This window comes from Nymphaea colorata, chromosome 3 (assembly GCF_008831285.2).
Source record: "Nymphaea colorata isolate Beijing-Zhang1983 chromosome 3, ASM883128v2, whole genome shotgun sequence".
Lineage (NCBI taxonomy): Eukaryota > Viridiplantae > Streptophyta > Magnoliopsida > Nymphaeales > Nymphaeaceae > Nymphaea > Nymphaea colorata.
Window position 1 is genome coordinate 19,877,629 of NC_045140.1, and position 19,529 is coordinate 19,897,157.

General features: G+C 37.4%; 1 protein-coding gene across 3 annotated transcripts; it reads left to right on the top strand.

The window, feature by feature from the left end:
* Window positions 1-2,464: 2,464 nt before the first annotated feature.
* On the top strand, window positions 2,465-19,529 carry LOC116250065 (sister chromatid cohesion 1 protein 4). Of its 3 annotated transcripts, none has more exons than XM_031623419.2 (18): window positions 2,465-3,109; window positions 6,653-6,914; window positions 7,047-7,144; window positions 7,242-7,291; window positions 9,307-9,371; window positions 9,631-9,877; window positions 9,974-10,121; window positions 10,197-10,652; window positions 10,830-10,904; window positions 11,432-11,485; window positions 11,583-11,999; window positions 12,111-12,255; window positions 13,130-13,266; window positions 13,579-14,819; window positions 16,048-16,081; window positions 16,915-17,023; window positions 17,189-17,339; window positions 19,215-19,529. In XM_031623419.2, the coding sequence occupies exons 1-18, from the start codon at window positions 2,986-2,988 to the stop codon at window positions 19,311-19,313; spliced, it is 3,912 nt and encodes a 1,303-aa protein (XP_031479279.1). In that variant the 5' UTR covers window positions 2,465-2,985; the 3' UTR covers window positions 19,314-19,529. The 3 variants fall into 3 exon arrangements, with proteins under 3 accessions (XP_031479279.1, XP_031479278.1, XP_031479277.1); XM_031623418.2 differs by having other exon boundaries at window positions 2,465-2,618; window positions 2,741-3,109; window positions 9,631-10,121; XM_031623417.2 differs by having other exon boundaries at window positions 9,631-10,121.

Consider the following 19,529-nt stretch of genomic DNA (forward strand, 5'->3'; position numbering starts at 1 on the left):
TTGCCTTCAATTTGCCACTGAAATACTTTTCCTAATATGACATACAGAAAAAATCAATCCTAGAGTAGCTTGAAAGACATGCATGCACAATTTGCAGCAGCAGAAAAGCAGCTGTAGGTCCTAGGGGATGGGGCAGTGAGATTTCCTCCCGCTCACCAGAGAATGAGATAACCATATAACCTTACAGTAATTGATGCATACATTGGCTAAAGAAAACGGAATTGGCGATGAAGAATCATTAGTTGGAAATTTTCAACCCCAATCATGTGCAAAATAACAATCAAGTTTTCTTGCTCCCATGAGGTTTTGTGTGTGTGTATGTAAAGTTTCCCAAGAAATATGCATAATTAATATAAAACTGGTGAAAAAAAATGCAAAATGCGTAAAAAATACGTTTTGGAAATATGCATCATTAATATAAAACTGGTGAAAACAATGCAAAATGCGTAAAAAATACGTTTTGGAAAATTAATGTCATACAAAAAATATTCCAACTTTTAAAACTCATATGCGATATAATAAGAAAAAGCCATTCGTGATACGAGCATGTACGGAACGTGGACACGGATACGGCGGCTATTTCGGCTCCTTTATTGTAACATTCTATTATTGCTCACTTTGATGAACACAACAATCTAATCTTACTCTTTATGGCTTATCTTCTACAAGCGTGAGACGGCGAGGACAGTTCGATATAATTATATAACAGGAAATATAATTTTAAAAAATATATATATATATATAAGATAATAAAATTTTGTAATATTTACTTGCAATTTTTTTTTTTGAGGGGGGCCAATACTAATCTATAGCCGGAACTGGCTTTTTCAATTATGACACCCATTTTGGGATATTTATAGAAGTCGAAAATAATTAGACCAAACTCCAGATAAGATCATGAATTCGAAGGGGACTACACTGTTCAACCATTAACAGATTGAAGATGATACTTTAATGCATAGAAAATTCAAATTATGAACTCAAAAGCGAGATAGAGCAACAATATCCTTTGATGTTGCTAAGAGCGGATTTGATCAAAAAGAAAACGATGTGCCCCTACTTGAATGGATGCTATTGAAGCTATGAAGATGACTTTGCACATGATTCAGACCTTTTGCTTAATTTCTCACGCCATATAGGAGAAAGAAGAAGAACTATAAGTGACAAAACAAGCAAAAAGGGACAAAAGAGAAAGGGATGCTATGCACGCGAGGCCAGGGAGAAATAAAGGAGAAGAAGCTGAGAAGAGGAAAAGATGACCAGCATTCAAAGGGGAATAAGCTGCTTTCGGAGAGTTTTCTAAATGTAGGGGTTGCAACTTGCATCCCATCTTTCTTAAATAGATAAAAGAGAGAGGGACTTGGGTTTTATTAAAGGCTCTTTTATTTTGCAGTAGATTTGAGATGTGATCTCATGTCATATAGATTTTGGACCTCTAGTTTGATTTTTTTATTGAATCCTGGATTTACACACATGAATTGTTCATGTTCTCTTTTTTCTACTGGATTGTCTTTTGTTTTACTCTCAAATCATCTTGATCTGCTCCATATTTGTTTGAAACTGCCATTCACTTCTTGAATCAAATATTCATCAAGGCACGAAGATATTCAACTATTTAATACATAGAAAGTACGAAGATAAGATGTTAACTGATGCGTGTTTCATGCTTTTTCAGCGGCCCGCATGACCCGCAAATTCTCCATTCTCTTGGCACACACTACAATGAAGAGGAAAGATATTGAGGTCCCTTGATCTTAGATCCTTAGAACATGAGATCAGTGGATTTAAGATAAGAATCAGACCATTTGGTGGTTTCAAGCAGTGAAATCAAGGTTCCATACTTTATGGTTTATGGTTGTTTTAAAGTTCTTCGATACGATAAATCATGCATTATTTCATATCATTTGTAATGCTACATTTGATAGCTTTGAATCTTAGATATGCAATCTTGCTGCATGATTTGATTTGTAAGGGGGATGAATCTTATGTGCAAGTTGAAGCACATATAGATTTCACTACCTGGTATTGACACAAACTCTGGACTCGAAAAACAAAATGGATCTTTTGCTTTTTGCTTTTGCTTGAATGATAGGATTAACCGTCTCATCTTGGTGCATAAACAGATACTGGATTTAGTGTGGATCTGAATGATAATGGATCCGGATGAAATCCAAGAATCTGAAACCGTCGTTGATCTCAGCCTCGATAATTATCGAAGGAAACAGACATGGCAGGCGAGGTGAGACTAAAAACCGACTCCACGGCCTCCGTTTACAAAGAGAAGGGCACTTTCGTTAATTTGTTCAGTAAACAGTTCGAAATTTGAAAGGGGGAGGACTTGAATAGAAGCGGAGTCCCCGCAATCTGCTTATGACAAGCGGTTGGAGTAGAAAGAGCGCTGGCATTAAATTACCATTTCGTCCTCGTCGAGGGATGGTCTGACTTAAAACAGGTCGAGATTCCGTGGCGGGCTTAACTCTCCCCATTAAAATATTTTGTAATTCAAACGCTCTCTCTTTCTCGTGTTCGAGCTTACTAGGGTTTCGAGTTTCGGATCTTGCAATCTCCGGTGCAAGTGAGGGCGGTCCGGAAATGATTCGAGCTCTGAATCTGCCGAGGTAGTTGGAATCAGCTTCTCTTCTGCCATATCCGTCGAATTTCCTGAAATATCTCGGAATTTGGTTCTCTTGCTGAGTTTCTAGGGTTCTCTCTGGGTTCTGATAAATTGTTGGTATTTCAGCGTTTTCGGGTGAGATTAGAGGGGGGAGTGTTGTTTTCAGCTGGGAATTGCTTGGGTTTGGGAGCTGGCGCGTGGTGCCTTAGAAATGAAGTTAGGTTCTCCCGGAGTTTTCGTTGGAGGGTAGGAGATGGGGTCATGTCGCTGGACCGGTGGAGCTAGGTTTGTGTTGTTCTGGCGGGCTCGTCCGAAAATTGGCGCGGTGATTCTGCTGGAGTGAGGGTTGAAGTTTCCAGGGTTGTCGAAAAATGTTTTATTCTCAGTTCATCTTGGCGAAGAAAGGTCCTCTGGGGACGATATGGATTGCTGCTCATTTGGAGAGGAAGCTGAGGAAGAATCAGGTCGCAGATACAGACATCGGCGTCTCTGTAGGTTGGTCGTCTTCTTTCCGTCTGTTTGTTTTTTTTTTTTCCGGAATTAGATTTCCATTCCTTGCTCCTTTTTTTTTTCTTCTTTTTGGGACATCACAACCATTAGTCACATTGAAATGAAACTATTTGACTCTAAAGTGGCGAGTTCCACATTTTGATGTTTCATGTTGCTGTGAATTGCTGAGACGCCGATGACACGCCCTTGTTCTATTGTTTTTATAGATCGTGGTGCATGTCATGCTGGTATACGCTTGTTTATTCTTCCATATTCCTGTTCATTTCAATTATTTTGAAAATGATATATTTGTAGTCTAAGACTGTTTTCTTGGTGCCTTAGGAACATAATAGTTTTGTTGGCCGTGAGATATTGAAGTTACCCTGGTTAGTTGTTATTTCGGTTTTTCATATGGTTTCATGAGGGCATTTTCTTGCCAGCTTGTTCCGAGGGAAATGAATATGGTAGTGCATATAAAAACTAAGAGGTGGTGTAGGGTGTCCGTCACTGTTTCTGTGCAAACTGCACTTTGAAGATTGAAGCTTCTTATCCGTAGTACAATTACCTTAGTTCTAGGCACACATTCACAGATTTGTGTAATGTGTGCACAGTGCACACATCCATACCCGCACATACACACATACCTAGTCATATGACTTAGAATTTGGTTGATGTTGTGTGGTTAGCTTTATCTATTTTTGGTGGTTTTGATTGTTTATTTCATATTCATTTGCTTTATTTTGCTTCAAGAGTCACCGTTGTTATTCACGTTCCGATTTCAACTTCACTCTTTTTTTTTCTAGTTATCGTGATTTAATAAAATCACATTCAAACATTTGCACTTGGGAAGGTTTTCAAGTTCTTAGTATGTTAACAATCTTGTGCATTCATACAAACTTCAGATATTCCACAATCAAGAATATCATCATCAACAAATTATTGGGGAAGTTATTATTGAAATTCCTTTCAGAAATGGCTTTTTTTGGGAGAATCTTGTGAAAATCTTGGAAAATATTAAAAATAACAAAATAAAACCGTTCAAAAATATATGGGATAATATGTCTGTGGCTTTTGCTGCAAAAACTGAAGATGAGCTAGAGCCCATCACTTGTCCTCTCTGCAAATCAGAATCGGTGGCTAGATCCATCTGAGTTACTTCATACGCATCTCCTCCACCCCCTCACACAAAAGGAGAATTTATGTTTGAACTTATAAAAACAAAAGCGATTGTAAAAATAAATTCACATAAATATCATGTTTGTATTAGAGATTCACAATATATATATATATATATATATATATATATATATCTTTCATGATAATTTTTAATCTTGCAAGATTTCTTTGTGATTAAGACACTTCAAATTGGCAATATCATCGCAGTATTTTTCAAAATATCATATTCATGACTATGATACACAGCACATGCTTAGGGTGTTTTTTCAGAATGCTGAAACACATTATGGTGTCATACACACATAATCACACATATATAGACACACATAATCACACACATGAGTCTTCAATACCCACCTTATCGTAGCAAGCATGCCTTGTTGTGTCCTGTCATGACAACTACAGCTATTGGACATGGACAGGGATGTTTGGAAGAAAATAACTTTCCTTAGCAAATGAATAGTATAACACTAGTTCTCTACTAAAAATGATGCACTAGTTGACTGTTGTACTAAATTACTAATTGAGTTTCTCTTTTTTATCGATTGAATTTTGTAAACTCTCTTGGTTAAGAAGAAATACAATGAATTATATTGGAGCAAATGTCACCTATGTCACATGGTGCAACATTTTTTCTGATAAACTTAGGTGCGGGTTGCAGTGAGGAGTATATGTACATAATTATACACGCGTATGCACATACATACTACAAAATTCTCTAAAACAACAACATTATCAAGTAACAACTAACAAATTAAGGAATAGAATTAGTAACTTAGTAATGAGATCTAGAATTAGAAAGTAGAAAGCATTAAAACAATTAAATTAAATACTAGATTTATTAATACGACTAAAAGTAACCAAATTAAGCATTAACAATGAGTTTTTAACATGCCATAGTTGGGCTGGATTCATCATGATAGGGCTGGATTTCATGAAAACAAATATATAAACAGCAAACTTTCCGCAAAGAATCAATAATAAACAAGAAAGAGACTATGCCATTGTAATTATTGTAGTACTATAAAGTATAAACATTAAAACTTAAGTCATTAAACTGCAAAACAACACATGAAGTAAAACCAATATAATGTGGGTGCTTCTGAAAAGCTGCTGCACCCACATTGGCATGAGTCGGGTGCTGGTGCGGTTCTGACATGGTACATCCATTGCAGTCAGCCGAACTAGGCCAACACTGATCATTTCGAATGCACACTTGACTAAATTAGCCCTATAATGACTAAAATGTAAATATAGATAAATAAGGATATTAAACAGTTAATTAACTATATAATAAATTATACACACACGCACATGTAGATGTAGATATATATGTCCTTGGCGCACCTGCACGTAATTTTTTTTTTTTTGAAAATTGTTGTATCTGCACCCTGCATTGACGTGACATAGAGTAAAACTTGTAAACAATATATAAACAATAAACAAAAAATGAGAAAAATGTAATTACCAAAATGGCAAAACAGAAATGGTAAGGAAGATGTTGAATATACAATCAATGAACAAGAGTAGCTTGCCAGAAGGAACCTTATCGAAGAAAAAGAAGGGAGGCCAAAACCACACATGGTCACCTTAAATAAGGAGCTTGCCTTAAAGGAGCCTGCACCCTACAGCTGATGGTCGTTGGATGGCATCTCCCAAATGCCGGAAATCACTGAAGGTCGCCAACAAGCTGTCAGAGGATGGAGGTCTTGCAAGAACGTAGATGGGTGAGGCCTTTAATTGCGGTTAGGGCTTTGTTCGATCAAAGCTCTAACTTTTAGTTTTAATTTTTTAAGGAGAAAAGGGCAAAGTTGTCTAGAGGTGGGTTGACCGCCCGCGAGTTAGGTGCACATCAAAAAGTTGACAGAATGACCTGGAGAGTGCACGGGACAGACATTGACTGTATTCGGTGCCGTGTCGGAGCCTCACCCGCACCCACGTCATGTCGACGGCAGGTGTAGGTGCTATTTCAACAAGTCCATGTGACATATAATGTCACCTAGTGGCACTTTTTTTGTTTTTGAAATATGTTTGTGTTAAACCTTGAGGAAGAGATATGGAAAGTGATAAATGCCATGGTACATTAAGTTAGCTTGGGAGGTATTATTTCTGAACAACATGTCATGCTTACTATTGAAAAAGTGCAGGTTTGCATTCAATGTTGTACATAGTGAACAGCTATATCTGGAAAGTTTTATGTTAATAAAGGGAAAGCTAAACTGGTTATTCAATCTGCGCATTCAAGTACTGTTAAGTGATTATTTTGGTTCTTTTTGAGTTGTGCTCTGGATTATGTTTATTGAACTTCTGCATTGATTTTTTCTGCTTATATCCAAATTTTGTTGTAATTTTACTTGATCTCTTGCTTTGCAGATTCAATTCTTTTTCCTGAAGTGCCTATAGCATTGCGCTTGTCCAGCCATCTACTACTTGGAGTAGTAAGGATATACTCCAGAAAAGTGAATTATCTATTCCATGACTGCAGTGAGGCTCTGGTTAAGATTAAGCAGGCCTTTCGCTCCACCGCGGTTGACCTCCCACCTGAAGAATCCACTGCACCATATCACTCCATTACTCTTCCAGAAACATTTGATTTAGATGATTTTGAGCTGCCAGATTTTGGATTCTCTCATGGGTTGGTTTTGTTAACCTGTCTTGCTTCTTTTATTCAATAGCTGGCTTATTTATTTAATCATTTACCTTATTGGTTAGAGGATATTGGAATTTCAGTTCTAATAATTTCTCATGTTATTTGTCTCTAATGCAGTAACTATGTTGACCACCATATTAGTGCAAGAGAGCAGATCACCCTTCAGGATACCATGGATGACATGGTTTTCTCAACATCACAGTTCGGATTAGATGGTCAGCTATGCTGTTTATCTTCAATATTGCTAAGGTCTTTCAATTATTGCTCTGCTATGGCTATAACTTGTATCATTGTTTGGTTCTTACGTTTCAGAGAGGTTTGGAGATGGTGATGCTTCTCAACTTGCTCTTGATTTTGATGAGGTATTTTTTTTTCTATTTCTATCTATAAGTGGGGTTAAAGGACATGTAAACACTGAGTTTGTCTTACATTTGATGGCATTATTGTGATTGAAGAGGATAATGTGAGATGGCCTTTGAACTACCAAATAGCTTGCCTTTTGTGTATTAAGTAACTTCCATAAAATACCCACGTAAGACTTTTTTCCTAGGCCCCAGGTAGGCATCAACTGAGTCTTGCCTTGGCTTTTTATGGGGTCTACTGCTTAGGCCTGCCTAGCGCTTTCAACTACAATAGATAATTAATGTTTGAAGTTGTGGACTAGCATCATCTTTGTAATATTTTCAGCATATCATGATAATATCTAGAAGAGAAATTAAATGAGAAAAGGGAAATTATGACAATATTTTGAAATGAAAATCTTGTGATGTTTTCATGTGAACTTTTTAAAAGCCCATTTTCAATATGTTTTTTACCATTTTTTGGTTTCTTTAATATTTAACTAATTATTTTGAACTTTTAACAATGTTCTTGTAAGAAAATTAATATAAAAGTCATGTTTTCTATTTTTTAAATGTTGAATTCCTGAGCGGAGCAAACTTCTTGATTAGCACCTGAGAAAAGCTTGACACAATATTCGTGTAAACGTCTTTAGTTGTTTCACCTCTGTATGCATAGGCTCTCGATCCTATTTAGTGAAGTTACTCATGATTACATTTAATATAAATTGCTATATATATATATATATACACACACACACACTGGCTGAACCAGTTTCCTCTTTCTCTCCCCTATCCCTACCACCTGTCATCTTTCTTTTTATTTGATGTTGAATTGTAAGTACTGAATGAGGAGATTGAAGGGAGGACTTCAGTGGGAGAGAGAACAGACAGAAAAGTGGAGAGGAGAAAGAAAGGGGATGATTGAGGCTAGTCCTACAATAGGGCTTCCTGAATGGCTTTCCTTGAAAATATGTTTTTGACTTAAGAACTTTGTGAAGAAAAGGAAACTTTTCTTCTTGACAGAAAAGGGAAAAAGACCACCAAAATATAAGAGTGATTCAAAAGCTGCTAATGACTCTCGGAATAGTAGTGATAGTTGACATATTTGGTCTACTAGTCCATGATGCTACTGACTATTCAGGCATGGACTATTTGGCTGGCTACTGACCAGGTCAACTGGTCAGCTGGCTACTGAGTTAGCCAACTAGTTATGTAGGATAATGGCAGCCTAAATACTTTCTCACCATTTATAGATTGAAACTTGGTAAGGCTGTCTAAGCCCCATTAGGTTGTTTATTTCCTATTGAGAGTGATACTTTGCAATGATTAATTTTTTAATCTGCCTTTTTTGTAAGGGCATCATTACTTATTGCCTTTAATTAAGTAGACATGGTTGTAATAAATTTGAGGTTAATTTCTCTGTGAGCTCACATTTTAAAAGTTCAAAGACTGCAGATCATTCACGAATAGTGACTAGTCAAATTAGTCAATATACTCATCCTTGGTCCATAGTGCTACTGACTGTGTGGACATGGACCAGTTGATGGCTGCTGAGTATGGTGACTAGTTAACTTGTTGGCTGGCTGCTGAGTATGGTGACTAGTTAACTTGTTGGCTGGCTGCTGAGTCAGCTGACTAGTCATGTAGGTTGACAACATAGCCTGAATATTTCTAGCCATTTCTTAATACAAACATGATGAGGCTATTTAAGCATTAGGTAATTTATTCTTTATAAATAGCTCTATTATGTTAATGTCAATTGTGCTATTTTAACATTGATTAATTTTTAATTGTCTTTCTTGGAAGGGCAATTCTTGCTGATTGCCCCTAATTCAATAGACATTCTTGTCCTCACTTTGAGGTGGAAGTGGCGTGTGAGCTCACATGTTTCAAAATTTCAGATAAGATATGCTAAAAGGATCCTATGTTTTCTGAATTTTGTGAGACGACCAGTGAAATTTCCTCACCAAAATTTCCATAATTTTTTGTTTTGGTGAATGTAGCTAATGTATTTTTGATTGACTTGGCTCCTGTAGGACCTGTTCCTGGATAAAGTTCATTCACCCGTTCATACGTCAGTTTTATTAGGCTCAGAAGATGAGTAAGTTTCTCTTTATTATTTCAATCCTTCGTGATTCCTTTACTATGTCAATTCGCTGAAGTTCATTCACCTGTTCATACATCGGCTTTGTTAGCCTTGGAAGACGAGCATGCTTCTCTTTACCTATGCCAATTCACCTGCATATGCTTTTTGAGTTAATTTTACGGCCTACATTTGGTTTTTATTGTGCCAAGCTAAAAAATGATCCTTGTAGTAGAGAAGTGCAGCATTTTTCACTTTTTCTTTTCCCTGTTTTCAGTGAGCATGAGCAGGTGCATGATCCAATAAAAGTGCCTGTTAGTTCTATGGAGTTGGATCAACATCCATGTGGAAGCTCTGGAAATGCAGAAGGAACAGAGCAGTTCCCTTCCCTTGGTTGTGATGTGCAGGCTGATTTGAACCCTTTAGATCCTGTTGGAAGAGATGGTTCTGCTCATGCCTTGGGTGTGCAGTCTCCAAATCCAGAGCTGATGAAGAATGTTCCTTATTCAGTGGTTCAAGAACAGGTTCTGGACCCTGAGGGAAAAGAGATTACTTATCCTACTGTTCAAAGTGCATCTTCTAGTCATAATGAAGAGGATAATCCTTCTTCTTCTGCACAGGCACCTTGCACACCTGGTTTAACAGAAGAAGCAATCCCTGCAAATGTTCAGAAACTTACTAGCTTGGGCACCTTGAGAAGGAATTCACTTTCATATGCTGAGGGATCTGTTTCAGAGGTTTCTGACAATACTAAGCATGACATTGAGGGTAAATTTGCTTCGGCTAAAAGAATTTTATTTGATAACTTGGTTTTCTCCCATCTGAATTTTGCTTGTGTCTCAGAATCAGAAGAGAACCTTGGGAATCCAATCAAGGTGAATAACATGGAGACTGTACCACCACCTGGGCATTTAGAGTGCAGTGAGGCTTTAACACCAATAGATCATGTTTCAGTTGCTGTGAAAAGCTTGGATACTGGTACCTATGATTCGTGCAGATCCCCTAATCACTTGCCTGTTGCTGCAACCACAGTTGAATCTACTAGTTCCCAAGATGCAAAAGAAATATCCAGAGATTGTGCGGATTGTTCTCCTCAGTGTGACATGACCGCAGCTTCTGCTGAAATCGATGATAGAATATGTGCTTGTGGTCATGTACTGAGAAGATGTAATGTACACTGCCAGATGGCTGAAACTTTGGCTTTGCAAGTTGGGCCTTCAGAAGAGGAGCAGACTTGCATGGCAACCGAAGTGGTTGGTACTAGTGAAGAAGATGTTTTGGAAAAGAAGAAGCCCCATGGTAAAGGTCCCTTTACCACAGTAATCTTTATGGTTATTTCCTTTTGAGACTTTATTTGTCACTTTCCAATAGGGATGTTTTTTTTCTTTATTTTACCAGCTCTCTCTCTCTCTCTCTCTCTCTTTTCTCTCTCTCGTTCTTATTTTTTTCTCGGAATCTCTATTCATTTCATTACAGAGGTTGCAACTGGAAACACATTTGTTGAGGATTCAGCACCAAACTGTGTTTCTTCAGAATCTGCAGAATTGCATGGTAAGTACCTTGTTTATTTATGTCTGAGTTTATTATTAATTGTTTTGCGTTTGCAGTATTCACCACTCATCACTTGCATGAGTATGTAAGAGAGCCCTGCTTACCTGTGTTGCTATGGCAATTAGTAAACATGGGAATGCCGGATCATTTGGGTAGTTTTTGTATTGGTTTTTGGTCACACACGGTTTAATCGAAATTTTAAGTGAAAGGCACCAAGCTTTAACTTTATTTTGTTATCATTCATAACTATAATCTAATGAATTCTATGTATGAATGATTGAAATTATAAACTATGTTGTTTGATGCATTATATATTAAGTTCCAAATTATTTTGCTTCACTTTTTTATATATATATATATATAAACACACACCCTGCCATACCTCCATATCCACATTTTTTTAACATTTCCATGTCCAAACCCGTATCAGTGTCAAGAGGCCATCTTCTTTCCTGGAACTTCTTTCTGGACCATCTATTTTTTCTTCTTTTCTGTAAGATGTCACTTCTAGTTTTTACCTATTCCAGATAGGGAGATGGAGAACACACTGGAGAAAACATCAGAAACTCAGGAATTGCATGGTAATTTTTTTATGCTTTCCATCTAATGGTTTTGTGTTCTTTTGCATTAACTTGTTGAAAGTCCTTGACAATCCTCTTCTGGCTGTTGTCTGCTCAGCTACTGAAACCCCAGAGCCGAATATTGCTTCACAGCAAAAGATAGATTCTACTTTATCTGCAGATGAAATGTTGCTGAACAGCACAGAAAGTGGGCGTTTGGACGTTGCACAACCAACAGAGCTGCCAGAGGGTCCATCTGACTATCCACTGCCTGAGACATTGTGTTCAGCCCCTGAGATGTCAAATGTGCCGGAAGATTTAGTTGCTACTGATTCCTGTTTGGTTGATGATTCCATAGTAACTGGTAAAACGAATGGTCATTCTGGAGAGTCTGTTTTAGGGAAAAAGCGCAGTTTGATGGACAGCACACCTGCGTTACCAGATGGATATCCTTCTAAGATGTCTAAGCCATCCCAGTCTGGGAGAAATGTGAATTTTGTTCCTGATGATGATGATTTATTGGCTTCAATCTTAGGTATGAATGAGGACACAATGTAAAATATTTCTTGTTTCAATTTCTTTCTGTTTTATCCAGTAAGGCATTTTGCATAAAACTTATTTCCCCTGTAATTCTTCTTTTTTATAGTTGGGAGGAGAACACCTACATTCAGAATTAAGCCAACTCCGACTCCAGCTGAAACTATGTCTTCCAGACGTCCTCGAGCAGCAGCTAGGTCAGCTGCTCAGAAACGAAAGGTGTTGTTGGACGACACAATGGTCCTGCATGGCGAGTATGTGGATAATGCTGTTAAAAATTTTGCGTATATTTTATCCCATCACTTGTTTCATCTTGCCTGCTCTGGGAAGGGAGCCAAACAGGTCTTGTTTGGGCACCTTGTTCGAGGATGAAAATGTGTTTGTAAATGGCAGACTTGTTCTTGGGAATAAATGGTGAACCAAGCCGAACTTGAGATGAAACAGTTCTTATCAGCTGAAGGTTGAATGTGAAATAAGCATGGGCCAGCTTGTTTCCTGAAAAATTGATTTTTAAAATATCCTATTGTTTTGGAAACATAATGGCATATGAAATAATGTAGAATGTATGGATGACATGATAGATTAATGTATATATGAATGTGTATCGGATGTCTAACAAAATAAATAGTGATATATGACTGAAGTACACAAGGTGCATATATATCTGAAATATATATTGATGGGCCCATTTGGATGTAACAAGATTAATAATCTCTTGTCCATACATGGTTCATTTGTATCCCCTATCGGACAACCTTGCAACTGAATGATGTCAAATGAGAACTTATTCACAATCTGAGTCACTAGCTGTTTGGTTCACCTTTCTCTTCCCGTTTCATACTTTATCATTTACTGAGTTCTTACATATACTACATCTACGTGCATATGGGATATGTAAAATATATGTTCACAGGCCTATATAGATGAACCGAGACAAATTGCTCTTGTTTAATGGCTTATTTGTATACTCTGTGGGCCAACCTTGCAATTCAATGATCTCAAATATGTACTTATCCAAAAGCTGAGTCACTAGCTGTTTGGCTCATTTCTCCCCTCACCCTTGTCTTCCAGTGTCATACTTGATCATTTACTGACGTTAAACCTTGTCTGCTGCTTTGATACGACCAGTGCAATACGACAACAGCTCTCAAGTACAGAAGATATTCGTAGAGTACGAAGGAAAGTGCCTTGTACCATTCCTGAGATATGGATGATCGAGAAACTTGCATCACTCGATGAGATGTTCAGCGAGTCATTGTTGACTGGTAAGGTCATTGAGCCATTAAGTTACGTTCATCATCTTCTTGATTGGCTTGTATTTATAGTATTCTTCTTTTGTTTCCCTTTTCCTCAGAAAGTGCTTCTGGTTCAGCCTCTGTTCATTCACATTCTGTTGACAAAAATGGTCTTTATACTTTATATACCTGTACTAAATCCACCATTGCTTTTAGTTTTCTGGGATTATGGTTCTCAAAGGATATGCTTGGAAGGAGGTATTTGAGTTATGTATTGTTCATAAGTCACTTAAGTCACTGAATAGTTTTTTTCTTTTTTTTGGTCTTTATTTTGTATTTCAGGAGTATGTCCATTGCTTGCTTCTGTATATAGTAAAACCCATTGTCTGAATGGTGTTGGAGCTTCATCTGTAATACCAATAAACACGGATCCTGTGGAAAGTGGAGACCTTATCAAGGAACCTATTGTTCAAAAGGTAGATGGACCTATCAGAGATTTCACTGAAAGTAACTGTCAAGTCCAGGAATCCACAGTTACACTTGGAGGGGCTGAAGATTCTTTGTTGCATTCACATGAAGAAGCTCTGCAAGGTCCAACTGAAAATGGTGTCACATCAGAAGCAGCTGTTCAGGAGAGTAGAGACAATGATCCTCTAAAGACTGACAGACTTTGTTCTGGACCAGCAGAAAGTGACATGGTAGGACCTCCTGCAAGTGAAGGTCAGATGCAGCATAATGTGGCAAATGATCTGATAAAGAACCATCCTGTAGTCAGTGTAGATGGAATCAGTCAAATTGATCCTTCTGATTCTGATAAGTTCAGTTCTAATGTTGCCAGAGGTCAGCAAAATGCTGGGGAAAACCATTCTGATTCTTGTCTGCATATGAATGATCAAGATTTAGTACAACCCGCTGATAAGATATTGGGGGTGCATGACACAAACTTGGGTGGATCAAGTTTGGTTGAGGATGCACCTATCAAAGATGATGTATCAATTAAAAAATCAAATGAAGATAAACATGGTCCAACAGAGAATGGTGAGAACAAGGTCATTGAAAAACATGACCTCTTGGGTGAGGAAACAGAGGAAATGGGTGCCAATATGGTTGAACTCACACAAAAAAGTTATCTGGGAAGTGACCTTCAACTTCAAGGGCTTGAAAATGGAATTGCATCACCTTCCATGCCTACTAGTTGCCCTCAATCAGAATTTTCTGTGGACAATGGAAATGAATTTTTCAATTCAGTGGTTCCTGCTGGTACCAATGAAGGGTGCATGCTTGCTAATGGTCATGATGAGTATGCATCAGAAAGAACTGAAGGTGACTCAGTTGTTTCAGCGGAAAATGGAACTATGACTAAACTGGTTGGTTTTGACAAGAATACATTTGAGGATAAGGATCAACAGGATGCTGCATTTTATCCATCTCCCCAGGCAGAGGGACAGCTCATTCCTATGCATATTGAAGATGGCACATATCATCTAAATGGTGGAGAACCAGTACAAGATATCCAGCATGTAAATGAACCTGCTACTGAAGATATCTTTACCGAAAAAGGCATGGATGCAAACACAGTGGAGGTTAGTCACCTTAACATGTCTTTCCTTCAATTATATTTATTTCTATAACAAGGTGCAGTTTCATTGCTTCCTGATCACATTGTTGATATTTCATCATATTTTATGTCCCCGTATTTATTATACATTGTGGGAATGTGAAGTAAATGGGTTTCAACTTTCAACAGCAATGCATGTTGGAATGCTCACTGTTTAACAATCATAGGTGAATGTTTAGAAATAAAAACACCTTTAAGAAGTGTGAACAGTGCAAAGGCTAGTGCATGAATGAGTTTGTACATCTGACTTTGCATAAATGGGAATGTCCTTGGTAGAGTCTCCGACTCTCCAGTATTTTGTGTAGGCCAAAAAGGCAATAAGTTGTTAGCAAGAAGACATTATGCATGATGTTGATTGGTTAAAGAACTCAAGTGGCCAAAATATTTCTAGTGGTTGAAAGAAGTGTCAATTTATTAGGAAAATGTTAAGTGTTGTTTTCGAAGTTGAAGAAATGAAAGACAATGATTGGAATAGTAACTGTGGGAACTGGGAACCTATTATTTTTTGAAATTGTGCCTCAACTAAGTTTATTACTTTTATCAGTTTCAAAATGTTAGGCAGTGTAAGGGATTTACATAATGCTAGTATTGTGTTGGTGCCACTGCAACAACCTGTTAGGTATGGTCCTCAACTCACAGGTTGTTTTATTAGTTGCAAAACTAGGAAGTCATTGGAGGGGCTTACGTAATGCTAGGAATTTACCGATGTGGCTCCGTTTTGGTAAAAAAAGAAAAAAAAAAAGAGGGAGGAAGAAGGGAAGTAAATGGGAAAAAGCTAATTTGACATGGATTCAGTTTCGGGGAGGAAATCAGAACTCAAAGAATGTCAAAAAATCAAGTCAAATTTAATAATCAAATATTGGAAAAGGTGAGAGAGAGACAGACAGAGAGAGACAGAGAAAGAACTGTTTCAGAGCATAAGGTCAAATGTTTTGCTATGCCTTTCATGCCACTGAAAACATGAGCATTAGATGTGATTATTTATGTATTGGCAGTCAGCTTCATCATTTTTTTCTCTTCAGGATGAAATCTAGTTCCAGTGTATGTTGCTGTTGCAACCGATCAGATGTGTCTCTATTTGTCTGTACATCCATGGAATCAATTTGATCAGATTTTTTTTTCTTCATTTAATGTTTGGATTTCTGTTGATGCTGATTCGATTTTCTTTTCTTCATACTTGTTTTGTGGTACAGGAATTTGGCTATGGATCTGAGGCAAATAACATAGGTACATGTAACTTTTGTTTCATTTGGCCGTCAAAATTTGAAAAAAAAAAAGACTGAAACTTTTGATTTTTTTTTTTTCATCTAACTGCCTCTTGTATATGCAGTACAGGCAGTTGAATGAAAAAAAAAAATTAAGCCTGAGTGTGCCTTTGTTGCCTTCATAAGAGGGGCATGCTTCTGTGAGGTTTTTGCTGCCCGGTTCTGTTGCTTTTTTTTTTTTTTGGCAATTCTTCTTAAATGCTAATTTCGGCTATGGGTTGAACCATGTCGGGAACTTTCTGACTTAATTGGTATGAGGACTTAAGAGTTGCTACTAAGGTATTGCTGTATGCACACACAGAGCATTGCGTCTTGATTTCCTCAAAATACATGTTCGATTTACAACAACTGCTCTTTTTTTTCTCATGGTAACGTGGACACCTTTCTGAGTCTATAATCAAATTATCTTACCTGCATTTTCTGTGTATTCTGGTCTAATGCACAGTTATCAAGAAAGCATTTTGAGAACCATCAGGCTGGGTACAGGCAGCGCAAAATGCACTGTATTTGGGTCTGGAATTTCTTTGAACTTTAGGTAGACCCAGTCAGCTGAAAATAGCTCCATAATGAGGCCTAGACCAGCCTGAGTTATGTTCAGCCCAACGAAACATATTTTGGCCTTGTTTTTGTAAAAACACTTGTTAATTAGGCTATCTCAAAAACTAATAGGATTTAACCTGACAAGATGCTGGCCATATGCAAACTCAGAATGCTTTAAGTTGGTTGTAATAAAGCAGCTAGTTTCTTCTTTCACCAAATATGTACTGAAGGTGATTTTTTTTTATTTCTGTTCAGAGTTTCTGAATGTAGATGATGAACTAGAGCCTGAGGAAGAGGGAATGGACGTTTCAACTGCTTCACATGACCCAATTGAGGAAAACAGTGGATGGTCAATAAGGACAAGGTAGATGTCTTTCAATGATTCCTTGTTCATTAAATATTTTAATGTCATCATATCCCTTATTTCTGCTGAGAATTTCATTATTCTGGACTTTTTTTTACCATATTTTGGATTGGAATAACTTATTCATATGAAGTGTTAATTTCTTTTTTCCGTTTTCCCTGCTAGGGGTGTTGCTAAATACCTCAAATCTTTGTTCGAGTCAATCGAATTAAACTCCAACAAGATTGGGGTGGCAACTCAGAGAACAGTACCACTTGATCGTCTTCTTGTTGGTAAAACTCGGAAGGAAGCATCCAGGCTATTCTTTGAGACACTGGTATGTAGTCTTTCCCTTATTCTTTTGTCTTTCCTATTGTGGCTTTGGGATTCTTCTGGCAACGTAGACCTTTCCTCTGCAACTTTGCAATTATCTGCCAAAATTTTCGAACTCCATGTTTTAGATGGAACGATGCATTGAGAACTTGTTTGAACATGATTCTGAATACCTTTTTTATTACAAATGTAATGAGAATATAGTCTTTCTTCTATATATATATATATATATAGAGAGAGAGAGAGAGAGAGAGATTCATATTCAACATTGCAAATAATAGCAACAAGCTGTTGGACCCGTACATACAATAGGAAACAGAAAAGTCAAAAATGGATCAACAACCCGAGATTACTTATCTTAGCTAACTGAGAGTACATGCCCATACAGAACTGAAAGATCAAACGTAACATTTGAGGCTATTTTGCTGATATTAAGTTCCTTGCCTCGATGAACTATAACGTTCCTGTTAAGCCATGGTGTGCCAGATGGTAAACGACCAGCCTCTCCATTGCTGATGCCCAGGTTTATTGCAATTCCTTAAGACAAAAAATGACATCCCTTAAGATTGCTCCCGAACTTGAAATCTGATAAGACAGGTCTGCGCAAAATTGAAGCCTCCGGGGTGCCACGGCCAGCCCATATGCTGCTATGAAAATTCCCTGGAAATTGCCCAAGGAACACAGAATGGAGATAGAGAACTCTCCAACATCAACACACTCTGCCTGTGCTGACACATCCAATACGAGATATAGAGGGGGAGTGGAGAAGGCTATGCTGCCAGGTGCCAGAGGTTGATGGATAGCTATAAATTAAAAATTGTCGTCAAAAGCACCATGAATCATTGCTAGGAACACAACGAACAAGTTTCTGCATCATAAATCATCATTAATGCTCATATGATGGCTGTTTTTTAGTGACAGATTTTTTATTTTTAGCCATCTAGTAACATCCAGCACACGGCAGCATGAAACTCCTCTTGACATTCTTAAACTTATGTTGTCACCACATAATGTTTGCCAAATTAACAAGGAAATTGGAAACGGGGAAAATTTGAGGAAGTTTACTAGTTGATATTTGGATAATGCAGAGGACATTCAATTGGTCATTTCGAATATTTTTCTGGATGAAATGGCAATCAATTTGAGTGTGCTTTGTTTATGAAAAGTGTGATTGCTGACTATCTAGGTGACACGCTTATTTCCACAACAGAATTTTGTTGGAGAATTCAAGAGATTTTCATGTTCTAAGCAATCTTCTTATCCATACAATTTCCATGGTTGTAGTTGTCATCACTTCATATTCAGGTTTTAGAAGCAATCGTGAATGACAATTATTTGATTCAAATCTCCAATTTGAATTAGTTTAGGCAATTTATTGAAGAGGAGATGTAAAAGATAAGGAAAACCCTCGACTGATAATGTTTTTGATGGATTAGTTTATTCTCAATATGAGAACCATATTCAAAGGTGCTTTAGCATGCTATGACTCGATGAGTAAAAATGATTTAGTAAGATCTCCAATCAGTTGCAACTATATGTTGGATCATGAAGCAATGGTCCGTAATGCATGCTCATGACCTATATGGATCACATGTGACAGCTGTTGAAGGGCCGGTTACTTCAATTCTGAGAAAGGAATTTGAAATTAATCTCGACTTACCAATGATGTAGTTTGAGGAAGTGCCTGAATGCTGTTCCTCATGCGTTACGCATTTTCCTGTCTGTTAGCCATGTCCATGTTATTTATCTGTGGAAATATTTAGTAGAATGTCCCATTTATTTCATTATTAAGGTCTGCAATGCAATGATTTCTTCAGAGACTTGTTTATCTTAGCTTCCTATTGGTCCTGCATTGATCTATTTTTAACTTTGCATGCAGGTTTTGAACACCAAGGACTTTGTCCATGTGGATCAGGCGCGACCGTTTGATAACATTGAAGTTGGGCCAAAACTGAAGCTGATGAAATCAGAGTTCTGAAAGTGCCTCGTCTGACTGTAGTGTAACATTCTGTGACAGCCTGTGTAACACTGATTTTTTTTACCTAAATATATGTCCTGCTTTTTTTTTTTTTAGTTGACACATACTGCGGCAGTAGATTGCCTTTGTATTTATTTCAGATTCGTGCAATGTAAATATAATGTAAAATAAGCCTTTCTCATTTGATATGTTTCATTTTCAAGAGTTTGCGCTCCA